We start from the raw sequence: 22,564 nt of genomic DNA on the forward strand, positions 1-22,564 counted from the left end.
TACAAGAAATGGCCTGCATTTGTCATATCATATGTCATCATTTCTTGAGGAGACAGAAACAAGCCAGCATTCCACTCATCTCTCAACAAAAAAATAAAATAAAAAAAAGTCAAACTTTTTTATTCACAAGAGTCCCTACCCCATTGGTCCTAGCATTATTAGATAGAGTGGACCCCACAATGAAAAAGGACACTCGTGATCAATCACCGTCCAACACTCACCCTGCAGTCTGCACGTTAGATCAGATCAGATCAGATTAATTCACACGGGTCCCACCACATTCAACAACAGCAACCACGACAGCTCTTGTCAGCAACTATTGTTTATTTACAACCACAGATTTTTCACATACATACGTGGCCGGTTCTGGACCGTCCAAAATTAAAAGGCTGCCCACTCTGATTTTAATGCTGTGGCGATGGATACGATCAATGTCCTTTTCTTCTTGTGTCTACGTACCACCTTACGTTAGCTCTTAGGCGCATCTCCCACGCGCAGCAAGGGCGCGTGCGGTGTTTTTGTTGGGGTGTTTGGTGGAGGGAACCGGGGAACAACTGGAGATCAGAATCAGATGGTGCTCAGCTCAGACCAGACCAATCAGGACCTTTGACACCTGTCAAAATTTGGTACTACGAATACACTTGCGACCCAATTTCCCGACTTACTGACTTATACAACTGTAAGCGTATGATAAAAAATTATTAGTAGGTTTGTAAATTGAAATTGACCATCCACAATTGTAAAATTTGAAGAGAGGGAAGATTAATAGGTTAAGGATTGCATTGAAACAACATGACATAATAACTCTAAGTGGGACTCGGTGACGTGTTGCCACGTCATCTGGGTTTTGAGCTGTTGATGTTAGGGGGGATGGTGGAGATGCCTTGCTTGCAGAGCTCAGCTAGTACACTATCAGTGGAAGGAGGCTTGAGCCCCAAGGGTAAGGGTAGCCATGGCTTGCCAATTGCCTCTTTCACAACCTTGTCAATTACCTCCTCTTCCTGCTTGCAAAGCAATAATTTAATGTAAATATAAGGGCATTTTTCACATTTGATTTTATCACACTTTCGTGTTAACATCTTGCGGGTCACAACATGGGGAGCTAATATTTAATGTTCATGGTACTGAACCATCTTGGTACAAAATATAATATAGCTTCCATCTCATACCTTTTTAACCATTATTTTTTTATAAAAGTCATTTTTATTTAGAGGAGAAGGATTGTACAGTTTGTACAAAGTATACACCAAGATATAACATAAATTTTTTTTTTTTTTTTTTTTTTTAAAATTAAAATTAGAATTAGGTACGTTATTTTTCATAACTTGCAAACTAAACCGAATTCCAATTCCAATTTCTTGGAAATTATGACTCAGTACCCACGTTTGTAGTAAAAATATATGCATCAACCTCAAAATTTATAAAAATGGGCAAGAAAAGGAAGTGTGTTAATAATTACCGGATGATGGTCAACAGGTGGCATGCCACAACTATTATCAACTGCACCAGCATGATAAAATTCTGCAGCATTCTGCATTAAGGGAAATGAGAATCAAGATATAAGAAACGATTTATTTTTCCTGATAATTCGATAGTTACAATAATTGGTAAAGAAAATTTGAACCTTAGTTCTAACATAGGAGATCTATGCCACTGAACTATTAGGCTTTTGGCAATTTATGAGATCATATAAAGGCATGTATCTTCATAACCATAGTTGGATATATGACACATTTGAGGAATGCATGAACAAGATCAAAAGCTCTTCATCAGCACACTCACTTGAGGGTAGGAGGTATAAGGGTGATGTGTAGGTGGCACAACAGGGCAGCCCCAAGCATGATCAGCAGGCATCTGAAACATCAAAATATCCCACATTATCAAACACGCAATAATAATACAACCACCTAGTCAAAACTAAAATTCAAGGGTTTTGCAGTTGTGCATGTTCACTGTTGAGAAAATAATACAACATATAGTCATGTCAAAAAAACATGCATTACCCCTGGATAAGGGTTCCAATGCCAATTATTTGTTGGTTGCCATGCAGGATAGCCAGGTTGACCCCACAATTGGGCTCCAGCTTGTTGACTGCCAGGTTGTCCCCATACGGGATAAATCGGAGCTGTGGAGAGGGTGTGATTAGAGTGATAGGGAGGGTAAGCCATGACTGGTCTCTGTTGATAATAATTTCTCTGCATTAGATCTCTTGTACGCGGCCATCTCCGTTCTTGTTCCTTGGGCAAGATATGTCTTCTGTGCATTCGGTATTTCTGTTTGAGAACAAATGGTTATTCATTTGATTAATGCATTTGATATTTCTGTTTTGCAACAAATACTTAATTCATCTGATTAGCCAAGAGAGGCGATTTGATCACTAACAATAATGTGAAAACATGTCATGCAGGGTAAAAATTATGAAGTAATATGTTAGGGATACCAACACTGCATATTTTACTACATAAACTTGACCAATTGTTGAAATGGTAGCAATCAAACTCATTGTCATGTCAATATGAATGTCATGTCAATTTGTATGCATTTTATAGTAATAATGGTAATAGCTTTAGTATTTTCCAATCACATTCATTCATTGTCATGTCAATATGAATCTCAGTATTAAATTAATGTCTAAAAGATGGCATGATGTGAAAAAAGGTTTACCATGGAACAAGTTTTAGATACAATATCTGGAAAGGTTAGCAAATTATGTTCGGGTCTTTCATCAAGAAAATGAAAATCATATTGAAACAGAACCTGATTGGGTGGTAATAGCAATACAGAATACCAACCTGGAGATGGCTTGCTACATTATGCCTTGTTAAACCTTCCACTTTCATGAGCTCTAGTATCCGAGAAGGAATGGCATGATCAACACCTAGTTGCTCCACTGCATGCACAAACTTCTTGTGCAGTTCTTGTGTCCAGTCTACCTGAAACCAAAACAAAAAATATATATCAAAATATAATCTGATGGTTACCATGTCCAAATGCTAACCTAACACAAATTTAAATTAGTGAATATTTTTTACTACAGTAGTACCTATATAACTGATCATGAAGATATGACCGAAAGAAGAAAAACAAAACAAAAAGGGGTATGCTATTGATATGAAACCTCTAAGTATAATCACAATGGTACAAAATTACATATACTGGTGAAAAAGACTCTCCTTAGACATCGAATTTTCTCAAAACTTTGAGAATTGTGTTGTTATTTACTCAGAGTTTTAGTTATTTAATGGATTATGGATCAGTGATCTATGGTTGACTTGTTTAGACTTCAAACATGCTCCCATTTTTAAAAAAAAATTAACATTCCTTCAAGAAGATGTGAATTGACCACGGCATCACATGCAGTTGAAAACTGTAATACCAAAACCATAAGTTTCAAATGTAAAGTAAAAGAACTTACTCTAAGGCCTTCATAACAAGAAAGTTTATCTTGTGACAGGCATTTCAAGTCCCCATGTAACAAGCTCGCACATGGCAATCACTCATTGGCTTGTTACATGGATGACTTCGTATGCCTATCATAAAACCAAGTACTTGGACAATTTTTTAGAACTTTTAAGTGAATTTTAGTTGTTTAGGAAGTTATTGTGGTTATGAGCACCTACGTATTCTCAAATTATTGGATCATGTGGGACAAATTAGTGTATGTACTCTAAACATCGGGCAATATCGGGGAGTTCTTCAAAAAGTTGCTATGACTTTCATAAATTAGATTACCTTCATCTTCTTCCGATTAGATCTAGCCCCACATGAATTATGAGGTTGAGATGGTTTAATTGGTTTTTCAGCACAATCATCTCCTTTGTTGCTGAGACTATCTATATTATGTAGGTGATGAGACACCTTTCTCTCACTTTTAAAACCATCAGCAGACTCCTCTTCCTCTTTGACCAGATTCTTTTCTGGTATTTGAAGTTTGTCCTCCTGAAGAGTGCCTACACAAATTGAATCACCACAAGTAGTTTCGACAGATTTAGATTCCCCATCTTGCTCACCGATCTCTTTTTCTGTTGAGCAGTTAGTTTGATCTTGGCAATCCCCATCATCCAGTAACCGTGTTCCCTGTTTCAATTGTGGGGTCGAAGGAGCTGGGTACTTATCACTTCCTGCTGAGTGCTCCTTGTCATTTTCATGAACAAGGGACTCATTTTCAGTTTCCATTGATATTCTATTCTCAGGTTCTCCATTTTCCACTTGTAGCTGCAGCATGGACACTACAGACTCTTTGACAGGCTTTAGTGATTCAGAGAGGTTGCTACCCCCAGCATTGAATGCCTGCACAGTATTTACAACATAATAATTTTTCTGCTCTCAATAATTGTACTATATATCTAATAGTAAGTCCAAACACAATGCTTCCAAAAATTCAGACAGACCTTGTGAACCACATGCTGCCAAATATTCCTGAGTTTCTCCTCAGAAAGTGGCTTCCGCAAGAACTCAACTGCACCTAGCTGAAAAATTATAATAACATAGACATATTAACATTTATGATGGATTGGAAATGCACTCCAGGTTGTCATGACATATGAGTTTAGCATCAAACTCCCAGTAAAGTTCAAATAGAAATAACCAAAAGTTAAAGATCATTTTATTGAAGCATTGGAATTTAAACTGAGAAGTTCAAATATTGGTCTATGATTATAAAGGACCAAAAAACAAAATATTACAAAAGAAAATCCATTTAAAAGATTGTACGATTAGATGTGCACGATTATTTATTGCAAATTTGCACTTAAGACCTTACCGCTATGCACTTCATCATGGTGCTCAGGCAATGAATGTTTGAAGTCACTGCAACAAGAAGATCATATTGCTTTACATAAGAAATTGTACATGACGTTGGAAAGAAGAGTCCTTCCATAACTTTTTCCCTTACTCTACTTTACACTGACATCGATGGTAAACTAGTAATCTGGTTTCTTGTGAAACAAAATTTTGAAAAGGTTCAAAAACAAATATTATAAAAAGAGAAAGGTAAAGGATAAAACAGAGATAGAGGTAAACGACATAAGTATAAGAACTGAAACAAAGTTAAAAAAATTGACTAGAAAGATAACATAAAAAGAAACCTTTATATTGAATATAGACCAGTTGGGACTAATTTCTGAACTTACTAATGGTTGGCAAGTCCTTAGCAGTTTCGAGAAATTTGAAACTCCCATGGCTGTCGCTTGTTCCCACCTGTGACCACATGTGCTTTTAAAAGATACATACATGTGTAGTAAGAGTGCAACATAGCACAAAGGCTCATTTATCTCAATGCTAAACATATCAAGGAAGCAATTACCTTAATGCAGATAGATGAAGTGTGCATTACGATGATGTTAGAGACAAGATGAGATGAATGAAGCATGTTTACTTATGGATGCATTTTCTGGAATATGAATTTTTAGAAGGAAATAGAGGGAATCATTTTTCTTGATCTGGGATATTTACAACGTATGGTAAATAACTCATTATTTTCCATATATGCATGTCATTTTGAAGATTTTAAAGAAATAATGAAAGACTTCTATGAATTTCCGTTTCAAAAAGGTTATTACCTCCACAATAGCAACATGAAAGCTTACAGGCTTGTTTAAAATTGCTGACAAAGCTTCATTCTCATTGCAGAATGTAGAAACTGTAACAGACACGGAAGGGTTGTCACATATATGTTAACAAGAACACAAAAAGTGACAGATGAGTGAAGATAGGTAAAAAAATTAAACACAAGAACTTTACTAATATCCAATAAAAAAGTGAAGGATAAAATGAGTTACTAATGAAATAGAAAAGAAAAACAAAATGAAGAGGAGTTGCTTAAAGTATCTTAACACAATACTTTTAAATCACTTATTCTTCAAATTCAAGTTTTACCAAAAGAAACTATGATAGCAATAGATTAGAGAAACCAAAAGAAACATGTTGAAAAGGCTAACAAGAAATTGCCAAAGATAACAACGCATTAATTTCACCATTGTACCACATGCAACTAACAAATAGTACAAAAGTTCTAATGTATTAATAATTTTTGTCTCTTTTGTTTATCATTTAAAAACATGCTGTGTGAAAAGTTGATTGATCTCTAACACTATACAGTCAAAATGTCTTCTTTGCTCAATAAAACTAATATCCAAAACCACATTTATACATAGAACAGAAATCCCGAAGATGTAAAGAATTGGGGCGCTAAAAGATGCCTTTTGAAGGCACAGATTAGGGGTGGGGGACCAATGCGTTCATGGAATATAAAGTGAAGTAAGAAAAGATGCACACCAAGATTTCTAGTTTGGGAAAGAGAATTATATGGAAAAAGCTAAGAACAAATAGGGGAATTCAAAATCTCTAACCAATATAATCCATTGCCTCAAGCTTTGATCTTATCTCTTCAGCTGAATTGCTGTCTCCATCAACAAGAAGCACCCTGAGTCCCTTAGGAAAGTCTTTCCACTCCTGTAAATCATTAGCAGAGCAAACCATAGCTGGTTTGGCATCGTTTCTCAGGCCCCCAACAAATCTTGCAGATCACTGCTTACCAACATTTAAACAGGTCTGCATGACCCCCAAGAATTACACATTAGAATTATCTTTGTTTGATCTAATAATCTATACTGTTAATCCAAACTTTTTCTATTATAAAAAAGTACTTCTAAAAGTAAACAAACAAAAAGAAGTGAGAAAGAAACAAAAAAAAAAAAGAAGTAAAACACTTTTTTTTGATGATTGAAAGAAAAAGTAAACACATTGAGGTTATCATATCACATGCAAGTTGAGCATGTTTACACAATAATGACCTATGAAACACCAATATATTTACTTATCTCTAAAGATTTAGTCATGAAAAGGCTATTTTGAACACAAAAATCTTCTTTAAACTATAGTGCAAGAACAAGTTTTGATTATGCATCGTGCAACACTGAAACTATTAGATCATTCAATAATTTCCAACTTACTTGCAAGAAAGGTACTACAACAAAAAAAAAAAAAAAAAACCCATATGAGAAACTAATCAAAATCCTGACACAAGTTTGTAAAATGTAAGATAACAAGAAGTTGGGAAAGATTTTGTTCAAAGTGTAAAGATCTTATAAGCTAGTGCCATTTGTGCAGAACAAGAAACAGACAATAAAAAACCCATGTAAACTCTCCACAAAATACAGAGGAACGGACAAGAAAAACTCAACCATAAATTTTTTTAAAAAAATTAAGACAAATTAAAGAGCAGTTAAAAAAGAAAACTTGGGATGTCTTAGAATGAAACTAGAAAAACAAAGAAGATAATCTGCTCCAAGTCAAATCCATGCATGCGCATAACAGGAAAAAAATCAACAGAAAATGCACCGTAAATCTATGTAACAATAATCATAAAAATATTGGTAATCAGCATGCAGATGGTAAAGCAAGATATCAAACAATACACACAGAAGTACACTCTTTCTTTTCAACTACCTCTAATGAACACTGAAACTCCTCTTCTTACCCTGGCTCTTTTCTTCCCACTTCTACAACTTATTACTTATTCTCCTTTGGCTTTGTATATGAGAGAGAGAGAGAGAGAGAGAGAGATGCACTTGTGAGTTTTGAAGGGGGTGTCTGTTTCTGTGAATTACTGTACAGTTGCCATCGTGTGTTGCGGACCACAGAATATGAAATGCAAAAGGCTCTCCTTCAAAAGGTCAATAGACTTTTTTTTCCACCTCCTTTTTGATGAATATCTCAAAACTACACAGAAAATCACTTTTCTCCAATCATAAATAAAGACCATTGCTGATATAATTTTTTGAGAGATACTACAAATTTTACGCCATAATTTTATTTTATTGTATAAAGAATGACTTGGGAGAGACTACGAATTTTACACCATAATTGTATTGCATAAACTTTATAAATTAATAATTATAATTATGTTGTTGATATTTACTATGTGCATTTATTATCACAGTAGTTATGTGTATGTATATATATATATATATATACAAAGTGTTTTTTTGGCAAAAATTATTTTTGCTAACTTATTTTATTATTCAATGTATTTTTGCTACTATTTATGGGTCAAACTGCACTTTTTGATACTTTTTATTGGTCTCATAGTACTATTTCAGTTAACTTTTACTTTTATTTATAATATTTTTAACAAAAAGTTTTTAATTTTAACAAAATAAGTAGATCCCAAACAAATCCAAAATATTTATTTTTTCAACAAATTGTGGCACGATAGTCAGATGGCTATGTAATATCTTTATTTTTTTCTGCTTTTGGAAAATTATTGCTTTTCTAACACTTGAAAATCTCATGACTAGAGGATAATTTTTGGAGGTATTATTGGACACTCAACAAACACCTCCGAACCAAAAAAAAAAACCAACACCTATAACATAAAGTCCTCATGACTAATCGATTACTATTGAGACCAAACTTTTCAATCTATATTATTGCTTTGCCTTTTCTGACGTTCTCGCTTGCACTCATTGATGTTTTCTTGGTCAACAAATGAAGTTTTCTCAAGCACAAAACCTTTAGCTTTGTCATGAATTCTAAAATTTCTTGAGAAGGAATACCTCTATCCTTAATCCTTTAGCTCTTGTCTTCTCAAATTTAAACATTGGATAAGAGAACTTATTAGATTTTAGCTCTTGTCTTCTCTAATCTTAACAAAGGATGAGAGAACTTATATATTAATGTAATGAAAACAACCCTACATCCTCTCTATATATAAATTATCAATACAAAACCCCTACATCCTCAACATGGTTGGACAATTAATTTTTTTTGTCTTATTTTAATCATCTCTTTTGTCCTCCAATCTTCCCTCTTATAATAGTATAAACTATAAAAAGGGAAAATTATTGAATATTCCAAAAGTACCATAAATGCGTACTCCTCCTCTCACATAAATTGTGGGTCTCACCATAAATTTATTTAATAGAACCCACAGTTATGTAAGAGGGAGGAGTCCGCATTTATGGTATTTTTGGAGTACCCAATAATTACCTTATAAAGAGAACTTTTAGATAAGTTTACCAAAAAAAAAAAAAATCTTTTAGATATTAATAACCCAAGCCTTGCTCTATTTAAGAACCATACCCATATAGGTAGACAATTAATTTTTTTATTCTCACTCACTACTCTACTTTCCCACCACCAACTCTTTCCTTAATTTATATAAGTCCAAAATACAAAAATAAGTGGCTTTACTTATGCTTGTTCACTTGGAGAACCAAAAACCTTGTACTTATTATGGTAAGAGATGACTTCTTTCTTCGTTCAATAAAAGAGATGACTTCCTTATTATTGTAACTATTAAATTTATAAAAAATCAGATATAATTCTTTTTTTATTTATTAAAGAGATGAGCTATGAATCTAATTAGTTCAATTAGTAAAGCCTCTTCTTTTCAAATGAATAACCTAAATTTACATCTTGCATATGCTAAAAACAATAAATCTCTTATCCAATTAGGCCCCCCATAATCTTTGGCCTTATATACAACATGTTTTTATTTTATTCTAAATTAAATATATCACATACCCACTCACATTTTTGTTTGGAAATGTGATTTATGTCTAATTAAAATATGGAAAAATTTGTGCACCATCATTTTTTCTCTCTAAACATTTTTTGACAGCCAGTTACCACCAAACCCACTTTATCTCTTTTACTATTAAAGTTAATCTCAAGAGTCACCTGTTAAGGTCATATATATAGTGCACAAAATGGCCACTATTATAAGGTTTGACAAAAGTAATTGATAGGTAATTTTACCCCTAATCTTTATTTAGAAATGTTCATTCCCATACTAAAACCTAAACATGTCTCTTTGTATATAGTTGCTACGAAAAAGTCTAATATTAATTTGATTTTAAGTGAATCCTTCTTCACTTGTGAAGATTAAGGTTATTGAATGATTATCTTGATAAATAATAAGTAAAACTGCAATAGTGCATTAGACAAATCAAGTTCTATTATTTTAAGCTTTATATTATAATTTATATTGTAAATGGTATTCTTTTAGTTGTGATTTTTTTTTAATTATTAAATTTTACTAGAAATAATTGATAGAAGAATTAATTCATTTTTAAATAAATAAAATGGAAGAGTTAATAATCTCAAAAGCGATCTCTTGAAATTTATTACTAATGATGAACAGAACATAACAACAAATTTAGGTTTTTTTTTTTTTTCAAAACTAAAATTTTAAAAGAAGTACAAAGAAAAAAAATACTCCAATTGACAAATTAACTTATATAAATATATTATTAATTCTTTTCAAAATGCATGAATAGATCATTAAAAAAAGTTTACTAACAACACTTGCTATAGCTGCTTATACAAATAACATTTAAAATAAAAACTAATAAAATCCTATTTAAGATTGATTATGAAACAAGAAAGATTAAGTGATGGGACAATATTATCAATTGAAAATAAGATTTCAATAAAACTTGAATACAAAAACTTCATTATTAATTTCGCATCTAAAAAAGTTAGAGATATAGATTTTAAAGAAATTATGATACATAAAATTAAATATATATACTTTGATCAATATTTAAATATTAAAAAAAATCTCATTTTAAAATTATCACTTTAGACCTCAAATTATATCAAGCCAGCATTGGTCTAAATCACAATATATTATAGAATAACATTAGTTAATAATCATTATTGTATTGTACATAACTTTTTTATCCTAAACACTTGTAAATTCATTATAATCTTTCATAGTGTAAATATTATATTTTATAGTGGAGTAATTTTTTGTTATATGCATTTTAAATAGAAGAGGGTTTCCAACTATTAACGTTTACATTTAAAACACTAAAAAACGGTGGGTTCCAGTTAGCTCAACTGATAAAGTTTCTGATGGTTGTATAAGAGATCTAGGGTTCAATCTCCGCCTACACCAAAAACTGATTGATATCTTGGTCTGATAATAAAAAGCTATCATCAGAAATGGACGTCATAAGTTGAAACTCTCTTAAAAAAACAAATAACATTAGAAAACGCAATTGACCCAAAGGTCATTAACTATAGTAGATATACATTTTTGGGCTAACATAGGTGTCTAAAAATTTTTTAGCACCTAACCATTCAACCATGTGAGTATAGTACTCAATGTTGCACGCATACCAAGTAATTACAAAAATGATTTTATTGGCGTGGTCCAAGATGTTGACTTTAAGAGTACTGAACTTAGGAAATTATGAATCTTATGATGAGACATTAGTAACCATTAGACCAGCCTTTGGGGATTACATTAACTATGGTATAATATTATTATATATTAAAATCTTGATGTATCGAGTGTCATATATTTATTGTATTATGATATAGAATAGTCATGATGTACCATTTGATGACATTGTCTTATTGTATCTTTTTTTTTTTTATTGGATAATTCAATAGTTGGGAAAGAAAAGATTTAAATCTTAAATATCTTTATTGAAAAATATCAGTTGAGCTATAAGACCCATAACTTGTTTCATTGTGTTTTTGTATATGTTCAAAGAGAGTCTAATTCTTAAGTTGTCTTGCATTAAATTCTAGATTAAAATGCAAATTGTACCTTCTAAGTTTGATGTTTGATCTGATGATAAAAAGCTATCATTAGGAGCAGGCGCTATAGATTGAAACTCTCTGAAAAAAAAAAAAAAAAAAAAAAAAAAAAAAAAAAAAAAAAAAAACATTAGAAAACGCAATTGACCCAAAGGTCATTAACTATAGCAGATATATATTTTTGGAGGATTCTGGCATTTTACCCATAATTTTTTTAAAAAATTAGCAATATGCCCCTGTTTGCAAACTATATAGGAGCGTGGCCCTGTTTCAATACTCGATTATCCTAAAATCGAGTTCAATTAAATACTCGATTTGTAGAAAATCAAGTTATGCCCGATCAAACTTAAAAAAAAAAAAATTTCCATGGAACTTGAGTTTGAGGAAATCGAGTTCCATGCAAAAAAAATTTTTATAAGTGTTATTGCCATATATTCAGGGAACCCTATAGTGGCGTTTTTAAACCCTATAGTGACGTTTTAAAGTCTTATAGCGGCGTTTTCCTGCAAATTTTTTTATAAGTGTGATTGGCCCATATTCAGGGTGCCCTATAGTTGCGTTTTTAAGCCCTATAGTGACGTTTTAAGGCCATATAGCGGCGTTTTCCTGCAAAAATTTTTTATGAGTCTAATCGCCCTGTTCTGGGTGCCCCATAGTGGCTTTTTAGGCCCTATAGTGACGTTTTTAAGCCCTATAGTGACATTTTGGAGCCCTATAGCGGCGTTTTCCTGCAAAAAATTTTTATAAGTCCATACCAAGTTCAAGTGGCCCTATAGTGGCGTTTTTAAGGCCTATAGTGACGTTTTAAAGTCCTATAGCGGCGTTTTGGAACTCGACTTCCCTAAAATCGAGTTCCATGCTTTTTTTTTTTTTTTTTTAGTTTAATTCGGCATAACTCGATTTTCTACGAATCGAGTATTTCATTGAAACTCGATTTTAAGGTAATCGAGTATCGAAACAGGGGCATATCCCTATATAGTTTCGAAATAGGGGTATATTGCTAAATTTTTTAAAAATTAAGGGCAAAAGGCTAAAATCTCCTATATTTTTGGGCTAACGTAGGTGTCTAAAAATTTTTTAGCACCTAACTATTCAACCATGTGAGTATAGTACTCAATGTTGCACGCATACCAAGTAATTACAAAAATGATTTTATTGGGGTGGTCCAAGATGTTGACTTTAAGAGTACTGAACTTAGGAAATTATGAATCTTGTGATGAGACATTAGTAACCATTAGACCAGCCTTTGGGGATTACATTAACTATTGTATAATATTATCATATATACATTTTTTTTTAAGAGGTAATTACAATATGTTGCTAATTTTATAGTTCAAACCCTTTCTCCCTAGACCCTCAAGCACTTTGTGCATGAAGATGTGCTAATTCAGTTACAAGGCTTTTGGCTTATATATAAAAATCTTGATGTATCGAGTGTCATATATTTATTGTATTATGATATAGAATAGTCATGATGTACCATTTGATGACATTGTCTTATTGTATCTTTTTTTTTTTATTGGATAATTCAATAATTGGGAAAGAAAAGATTTAAATCTTAAACATTTTTATTGAAAAATATCAGTTGAGCTATAAGACCCATAACTTGTTTCATTGTGTTTTTGTATATGTTCAAAGAGAGTCTAATTCTTAAGTTGTCTTGCATTAAATTCTAGATTAAAATGCAAATTGTACCTTCTAAGTTTGACTGAAATTCATTTTAGTACTCTAATTTTACTTTAATTTAATTGAGTTTTCTAAGTTTCAAATTTGTTCAATTAAGTCATTTAGTCTAATTCCGTTAAAAAAATTACCATTAAGTATGCAATTAACTAATGAAAAAAAAATTCATATAAAATATCTATAAAATATTTTTATTAATTTATATTTTTTTCATGTGAGAAAAATATTTTTTTAATGGTAAAATTTTAATGAAATTGGACAAAAATCCTGAATTGAATAAATTTGAAACTTAGAAAAGTTAATTGAATGAAAGTAAAACAGGACTTAATTGAATTTCAGATAAATGTAAAGGATGCAATTTGCATTTTAGCTTAAATTCTATTTCACTATCCATAATTACAAAATATAGTTATAATAATTAATGAATTTCATTAGAAATAAATAGTATTAATAATTGTGGAGCATAGCATGACATGACTTTTGACCATTTTTATTGTCATTTTTCCTCTCAAAATTCCCATTCTAGAAAAGGTACCAAGTAGCGAACCCTCTCGGGCTACAAGATAAGAGGGCATCTTAATTGAATACAAATCATCTGTACCACTTTTTGTGTTCCACCAATCAAAACTTGCTATATATTTAATTTTTTTCCCATTTTAAGTTTTGGCTATTCTATAAGGAAAATTAAATAAATACATGACAAGTTGTGATTAGTAGAACATAAAGTGAAACACAAAAAATGGTACAGAGGATTTGTATTAATCTCAATTCCCTTCCAATTCCAACTTGTAATTGACTATTCTTTAGGAGCAATTAAATTCATGAGCTTGATGGTTTGAAATACTTATATTCTCTCGGATACTAAATAGATATAAGTTTGAAACTTTGAAAAATACCACTTTTTCAAAGATGTTTGTAAGAGGGTAATGCAAATATGCAATTGTCAATTGTGTTTATCTTATCCCATATCTGAAAAATACAACTTTTTCAAAGATGTTTGTAGGAGGGTAATGCAAATATGCAATTGTCAATTGTGTTTATCTTATCCCATATCCCATATCTGAAAAATACAATTTTTTCAAAGATGTTTGTAGGAGGGTATTGTAAATATGCAATTGTCAATTGTGTTTATCTTATTCCATATCCCATATCCCATTCATCACTTAATTTTAGGAATTTTCACTAATACTATTATATTTATTTTACTTCATTAATTGGGTATTAGACTATTACTTACAAACTTTCATTATTATAAAATGGAGGGAGCTTAATGTTGCTCCCCATGATCTTAATGCTTCTTTTTATTTATATATAAATTATGGAAAAAGGTGAATAATTCAATAAGTAATAGATGAAGCATCATGTTGAATTATTCATAGGACTTGGAGAATAATAGAGACTCAATGTTTGCCTCCACAATTGTATTAGGACTTGAGCACAACAGGACAGACAAAATGCCAAATGATGGAAGGATAAATCCGTAAGTAATCATGATGGTCCATGCTTAAAGATTTGCTTAAGTACATATCGTTAGTTCGTTATTTATATTTTAAGTCAAGAGTAGATATGAAATTTCAAAAAAAAAAAAAAAAAATTAAAACTACAATTATTAATACACAATTTCACAATCTGTGACGGCGATAAATTAAATTTGATGGATACAAATTTGTGTGACTGGTGAATTTATGTAAAAGTAATATATATAACCAATCAAATCTTATATCTGAATAGGTAATGAACAAATAGTGATGCTAAGGATATATTATTATCTTGTTGAAATGACACCAATCAGATGATTTACCACGTCACTTTATAACCTTTTTGTGATATAATTTGTAGTAGTTTTAATACTTTTCATTAAAAAAGGAAAAAAAGCGTGTGTGCATAGCTCACTCAAAGAATACAATTTATTAAAAGCTCATTTAAGAATACTAAAGCTCACTCAAAGAATACAAATTTGCGATATACATAACAAACTGCAAACAAAAGTTTTATATATATATATATATATATATATATATTTTATACAAGATAAAAATTATACTCTAACCTAATCTAAATGTATATATGTGTAAAACTCCCTCTTGGAGACTTGAACCTCAGCCCTTACCCCCCATGCCTCACAAACACTTATACTTGTAGAGTGACCATTGCATCAAAGGTGTGCGGTGGTAAAAAAAATTTTAATAACCGCTGGGGTGATCGATTGTGATTAATACAACATCAAATTCACATAGAATTATCACTAATACCATTTTTATTATACACCACTAACAATCTATAAACTTAACTATTGTAAAGTGGGTTCCAGTTAGTGCTCAATGGGCTAAGTCTCTTGTCGTTGAATAATGGATTTGGGATTAAAATATCTCATATTCCAAAAACTAATTGATGTCTTAGTTTAATAATAGAAAATAATCATAATAGAGGGGACTTAATACATTGAAATTTTATTGCATCTAAAAAACTCCGCTTTAAAAAAATTATAAAATTTATTGTGTATATAGATAGTAGGAACAAGGATATGTGACAAGGAGGCACCGTGTGTAAAAGTTTACATCCCTAGAATGGAACTTGTGTTGTTCTAGACTACAACTTTTTTTACCACAACTTTGATGCGACAAAGATTGATTATATATTACTTTCACATAGAACCATAATTTTTTTCTTCGCCACTCACGATCTACCACATCAGAGTTGCAGTAAAGTTTTGGTAAAAAAAATTGTGATTCTAGATTTTCTCATGAAACCCAAGACAAAATTCTAGTAATTAAATTGATCCAAAGTGATTGAGAAAATTTGTGAAGATATCTTTTTGTGTCAAAACTATAATACTATTGCCACAATACCGATACGTGTGATTTTTTGTAATGAAGAGAAAATGTTAAATCCATGTAAAATTAATGACTCATTAATTACAATTTCACAGTTCTTTAGAAGAAAAAAAAAATTCACGGTCGCATATGTTATCAAATATCAGGTTGGGGTATATAATGTGATCTTACAGTCACAACACTCCCGAAAGTAATTTAATGCAGGGAATGAGATGTTATGTCAAAATTTTGATGGAGTGAAAAGTGAAAACGCTATGGTCACGTGCCACTCGTGACAATCTACGTGATCACGTGGAAACTAACTACTTTCTTTACTACTTGATTAATTTGCATATATACTACCTTTACTAGGTGGGCTATACATGAAGGCCCAAACCCCATATCCCAGTTTACAAACAATTAAATATATGAACACTATCTCAAAAAGTATATGAACACAATTCTCAAAAAAATAAAAAATAAAAAGCATATGAGCACAACATTCTTCACAAAAAGGATTATTAAAAAAAAAAAATTCACAACTATTAATATACTTATTAATTATGATTAATATAGCTCATTGCAACAAATCATGTCAACAGTTGTAAAAAAATTATGAAATAAAGTTGTGTATATAATATTATCCTTTTACACAATGATGTTTTATTTGCTCTTAGTTAAAGGTTTGAATCACACAAGAAAATTTTCTATTGGCTTTGTCTATTTCATTTTCATTGCATATGTTAATAGGGTGCAATTCCCTGCGAAAAGTTTTTTTTTTTATTAAAAAAAAAAAAAAAAAAAAACCTCCATGCTAAAGTATTACAAGTAGGGGTGTTCACCAAACCGCATAAACCGCACAAATCGCAAAAAACCGCATCAAAACCGCCCGCAAAATGGCATAACCGCATCGCACCACAAGTAATAGTGCACCGCACCACACCGCATGATGAGTGCGGTTTGCGGTTTTATAATAAGAAAACCGCACAAACCGCACCGCACCGCACCCTCTCTATATATTAATAAATTTATTTATTTTTAATATTAAATATATTATAATAGTTTAATAACCCTAGTTTTCCAAAAAAAAAAAAAAAAAGTTTAATAACCCTAGCAAGTGTTGACTAGAAAAGCCAACCCAAATTTTTTTTTAAAAAAAAATACTAGCTCAATAATTTAAAACTTGCCCCAAAAAAAAGGAAAAATTAGTTTTGGGCTGAGTAGAAAAAGCCTAAAATTTGAAAAATATACTGACTTCAAACCGCATCTTATACTTAGTATTGCACATGTGACCGCAAAAATGAGATGCGATGCGGTTATGGTTTTGGTTAAACTCTAAACCACACTGCACCGCACATATGATCGCTAAAACAAGTTGCAGTATAGTTATGTTTTTAGCTAAATCGCACCGTAAAGTACGGTGCTAAAAATGGCCCAAAATCGCACCACACCGCGAACACCCCTAATTACAAGAGTAAATTGATTGGATGACGATTCTTTGGCCTTTAAGGATAAAATATGGAAAATGATTATCTCATTTTTAAATGAATTAATTTCCTGATTCAATATATTAAATATTATAATCATAAATTATATCTATTTTTACCTCATTTATACCGTTAAATTCATTTAAAATAAACATGGCATCCAGTATATTGTTATATTCAAAAAATATAATTTTAACAATAAAATGAATAGTAAAATGGAGTTTCTTAAATTCACTTTAGAATAGAGATAATCAAATACTAGCTTCCCAACTATCTTAGCTAGTTTCTCTATGGACTCCATCCACAGCAAAATCAATCACTACTGCCATTCCCGAGTGCTTGAGTGAGAAACTCAAAACACTTACCTAAATTGGGAAATAAATCTGGTTGCAGATATCACAATTGACCCATGGTGCTCGACTGCTCGTGTGATCATTATTCATTTTCTGGCCAGTAGCAAAAGCCAAAAAACGAACCCTTTTTTTTTTGGACAAAAAAAAAAAAAAAAACGAACCTTTGTTTTTTCGCTGAAAGCCAAAAAAGGACTGTACCAATCTCTGATATAAATAAATCATATAATTGCACGAGGCCATTTTAGCACAAATAACAAAGTTGAAGAATGGACTTGTCAAAAAAGAACTTCACCTACGTTTGTACTCTTATATTTTGTTCATAGATGGTCCAAATCTGAGAAAAGGAGTAAGGTTGCAATAAGTTAACAGTCATCATAAAATGTAGTCACTCTAAGATGAGAGAGAGTCGTTTGCAATGATTGATTTAGTCATGTTCAAAAAAAAGTAATTAATACACATGTAAGAAAGAGTGACTTGATCCAAGTTGAGAGAAAGAAAAAAAAAGTAGAGAAATACAAAAAATAACATGAGTAGAAGTAATAAAAAAAATGATATATCAATTAAGGTAGTAATAAAAGGTATGATGTCAAATAGAATAAAATGGAGAAAAAAAAAATGTGGTCAATCCTAACTAATTTGTTAAAAATAAATAGTTGACCCCGAAATTTGATATTATGGTTTTGTTGTTGTTGTTGTTGTAGATAATGAAGGAAGGGAGGTTAGATTCAAACCGCAAACATGAACAACACAATGAATGTCATTATTAGTTATTACTAAATTATTACTTAAACTCTGATTATAAATTGAGTTTTACATCTAGCTAAAAAGTAAATATAATATTTTTCCATTCAAATATGATAAAAATAAAGGCTATTTTGCTCCACTCTATAATAAAAAAGTTTGAATATTTTTTGAAAATTTTATAAAATTTGCCTTTTACAAATCTTGGGCATCTGATTTAAAAAAAAAAAAAAAAAAAAAAAAAAAAAAAAAAAAAAACCCATTCAAGCTTAACACAGATGGAAATGGTAGTGTAACAGGAGATCCAAATCCAATACCAGTAGGTGCAAGAATTGGATTAGATGTTTCTCTCATAATCATGGTTTTATTATCAGTAGCAACCAGGCTTTTATGTGAATATATAGTATTTAAATCTTTTTAGTTTTAATTTTTAATAACCCAAAAATAGTTAATTATTGTGTGCCTCTTAAGAGACACATTAGCAAAGTCCTATATCTATACCATACCGGTTTGCCTATCTTGTACGTACACTATTGTTTGGATTACAGCAGGGCATTGTTGACTATAAAGTGAATGTGGTCCCTTGACACGTGTACCATGAGGCCAGTAAATGTGCTCATAGATTTTTCCAACAGGGTACAACAAGACATTGTACTGGTTGATGGGAAAGGTTAACGAGGCTATCTATTAAAAATGATTTATTGTGTAATTTACTTAATAAAAAATTAATTTAATCTGATGAAATAATTGAAAATAGTATTGAAATAACAAATGGATCTAAAAAAATTGGTTTTATTGGTACTACACCCTATAAAATTAATAAAAAATCTTACATGAAATCAACTTTATTGACATAAAGTTCTTTTTTAACGAACACAAATCTACCCCTAGTTTGGTATCACTATCCTATTTTTGGTCATCAAATATAAATTTATATATATATAAATTATCTGTATCATTTTTTATTTTATAACATACATCACTAATTGTGTTATGCTGTCTTTAATTTTTTTAGTTTTTTTTTTTTTTTTTTTTTTTTTAACTTCATATATTTTTATAAGGAAAGTGAATGTTACGAGTATTACAAATTATATTATATTGAGTTTAAAAACCGATATATAATTAATTATAATGAAGTAATTCAAATATTCATTTATAAGGTAGTAGAATTTCACAAATTATATTCATTGTTTCATCCATATGTAAATTTTATGTAACTTTAGTATTTTAAAAAAAAAGTGGCACAGAGAGGAATAGCCTCATGTCGCCATGATCCCACCCGCTAGTTTTGTAATCATGCTTTTATGGTTTTAATGCACTTTCTCTTTACAATTTAAAAAAGAAAAAAAAAAAAAAAGCAAAATAAACCTGAGAATGGAGCCTGGGAAAATTCAATGATATATATATATTCCTGTTCAAAATGTTACGTAAAACATCACAATTGAATCATCACAATTCAATTGCTTAGGACAATTGGGCATCTGATTTCCTGTATGGGTTTGAAGTCCTATAAACCATTCTTCAAGCTAAAATATATCTATCAAAACATTGTAAACTAATTTTTCAAGACACATGTTTGCGTTTTACCATGGACTTTAGGTTGTAGACTTTGCTGATGATGGAAGTTTATACTTCTCCAAGGCTTCGGTTGCATCATTCATTGGGTGGTTCCAATCATCATAAATAGTGAAAGGAGGGTGGTTTAGGGTTTGGCCCTTATTTCTTTTGTTGCAAACAAAATATTGTAAATACAAAACATTGACATGTTAATTAAGGATTTAATTAAGAGTATAATTTTGATTATAATACGACAGTAGCTAAGAATATATGTGATTAACCTTGATTGGTTTGTTAAGATCCATAACCGATCCTAGAATTTTGGCATTATGGCTTGGTTATTGTTAATATTGTTGTTGTATAGGTTAAATAAGGGTATTATTATTAAACCATTGAGGGCTTTATATAGATAAGAAAAATAATATTTCTTAATAATAATCTGCAATGAAACATACATAAAATGGATTCACAATTAATGCACAATTTGTATTTTTATTATTCATACAAGTGATCCACCCTAACTAATTTGTTAAAAATTCATAGTTAATCTCAAAATTTTGGATTCAGACTTTGTTGTTGTTGTTGTCTAAGTTTTAAAAAAGTAGTATTATTAAAACTTCAATGGGTTTATAGATTAGAAACGTAATATTTCTCAACAACAATAATATACAATGAAACATATATGAATATGAATTCATAATTAATACGCGATTTGTATTTTTGCTATTCATTATGGAAGACTAATACTTGAAAGTAAGTGAAAATATGAAAATCTAGATAAAAATTTTAATGATAAAAGAAATATAAGGTGTTGGGTTGCATTTCTTATCCCTCTTGGACAAAGTTTCCAAAAATCAAAATTACATGTCTATGTTTTGACATTCAATCTTTTGATCTTGTTTAAGTGTAACATCACTTAGCCAACAATACTAGAGGAGTAAGTTTCTTTGTTTAATATTTGAATTTAAGCAATCTAGATTGTCAATATTCCACTGAAGAAAAAAGGACCTAATGATATGTCAATGGCAGTCCCCCACAGTTGTTAGATGATAAAGGTGAGCTTACCTTGTCCTTTATTTTACTCTTCATAAGAAGTTGTGGAAGCCCCACCATGATCATCAAACAGATCCTTGTCTCCTCCATCTAGCTAACTGTTGGAAAATTTCAAAAGGTTCAATCATTTTCAGTTCTGAGAGAATTGAGAATTCTAACCAGCACCCAGAATTCAAAATACCACATCATTCCATATCCTTGCCTTATTATAGATGAATAATAGACTCACACCTAATTGTTGATTTTATGGGGCACACTTTTAATTCCCCCATTAGGCTATTTGAGTCCCTTTCCAGTTTACCCTTTTCTTTTTTCCTTTTTTCCTTTTTTCCTTTCACAAATTTCATATCTGTTTTGTTTGTGCTAATTTGATCTTTGTAGGATCATATGGATCCAATAGACAATAGTACATGATTAGCATCTTTTGTTCCTAATAATGCTTAGAAAGGATTAGATTTATGCGTCTCTTTCACTCCTTATCTGTTTTGTTTGTGCTAATTTGATCTTTGTAGGATCATGTCCAATTGACAATGGTACATGATTAGCATCTTTTGTTCCTAATAATGCTTTGAAAGGATTAGATTTGCGTCTCTTTCATTCCTTATCTTTATTTGCACAAAAAGTCTCACGTGTCTTTTATCATAAAAGCCTGACAGAGATTTATCATTATCTAGAGAAAAAGAAAATAGATAAATTAAAGGGTTTTGCTTCACTTTTTAAATGTAAATACAATGAACAAATTAACTGATAAAATAAATAAAAATATTACAATATTATTTATTCATCATAAATTTATTTAACTATGAATTGTTTTAGATTATAATTTTAATAGGAGTAAAAGAAAAATATTTTATAAAATATTGTGTATTATTACATTGATTTATATATGAATTTTTCTAGTCTCCTAGACAATAATTTTGATAGGAGCCAAAGAAAAATATTGCTTGTGTTGAAGTCAACCTTTGTAGTAGAGTTTCAAATGAAATAAAGTAAATAGTATTTCTTTTTTTCTTTTTTTAAATTTTCAGTAAAGGAGTTTCCAATAGGAACAAATTGTCATTTTTCATGTAACAATTTAGAAAATATTTAAATGAAATATTATATAATAATAAAAAATAAAATAAAATGACTTGTGGTAAAACCATAAAAGATATTGTGGGGACTAGCCCAAAATAACAGGCTGGGCCCTAGACACATCCGAGGAGCCAGCGTGACTCAAGCAATCCTTATTCAGACCCACAAGGGCAAAGAAAACATGTCCGAGGAGTAATTTCTCCTCGGATACTGAAAATTCGGAGCAAAGGTACATCCAAGCCACTAC

At 30.8% G+C, this 22,564-nt stretch overlaps 1 protein-coding gene across 5 annotated transcripts; it reads right to left on the reverse strand.

Moving 5' to 3' along the window:
- On the reverse strand, window positions 1-7,682 carry LOC115971058 (two-component response regulator-like APRR2). 5 transcript variants are annotated; one of them, XM_031090729.1, is made up of 12 exons: window positions 7,450-7,682; window positions 6,351-6,552; window positions 5,562-5,641; window positions 5,133-5,199; window positions 4,763-4,809; window positions 4,392-4,469; window positions 3,733-4,290; window positions 2,793-2,933; window positions 2,004-2,273; window positions 1,783-1,854; window positions 1,460-1,531; window positions 1-677 (listed from the first exon to the last, which is right to left on the reverse strand). In XM_031090729.1, the coding sequence occupies exons 2-12, from the start codon at window positions 6,478-6,480 to the stop codon at window positions 630-632; spliced, it is 1,563 nt and encodes a 520-aa protein (XP_030946589.1). In that variant the 5' UTR covers window positions 6,481-6,552; window positions 7,450-7,682; the 3' UTR covers window positions 1-629. The 5 variants fall into 5 exon arrangements, with proteins under 5 accessions (XP_030946589.1, XP_030946588.1, XP_030946587.1 ...); XM_031090728.1 differs by having other exon boundaries at window positions 1-1,001; window positions 7,481-7,681; XM_031090727.1 differs by having other exon boundaries at window positions 1-1,001; window positions 7,450-7,681.
- Between the last annotated feature and the right edge of the window lie 14,882 nt (window positions 7,683-22,564).

This window comes from Quercus lobata, chromosome 12 (genome assembly GCF_001633185.2).
Source record: "Quercus lobata isolate SW786 chromosome 12, ValleyOak3.0 Primary Assembly, whole genome shotgun sequence".
Classification (NCBI taxonomy): domain Eukaryota; kingdom Viridiplantae; phylum Streptophyta; class Magnoliopsida; order Fagales; family Fagaceae; genus Quercus; species Quercus lobata.

Coding starts and splice junctions, on each gene's coding strand:
- LOC115971058 (XM_031090728.1), bottom strand. CDS start 6,480: ATGGTTTGCTCTGCTAATGATTTACAGGAGTGGAAAGACTTTCCTAAG. Junction 2,274..2,792: donor ATGTAGCAAGCCATCTCCAG/GTTGGTATTCTG, acceptor GTTCTCAAACAG/AAATACCGAATGCACAGAAG. Junction 1,532..1,782: donor CTTATACCTCCTACCCTCAA/GTGAGTGTGCTG, acceptor CCCTTAATGCAG/AATGCTGCAGAATTTTATCA.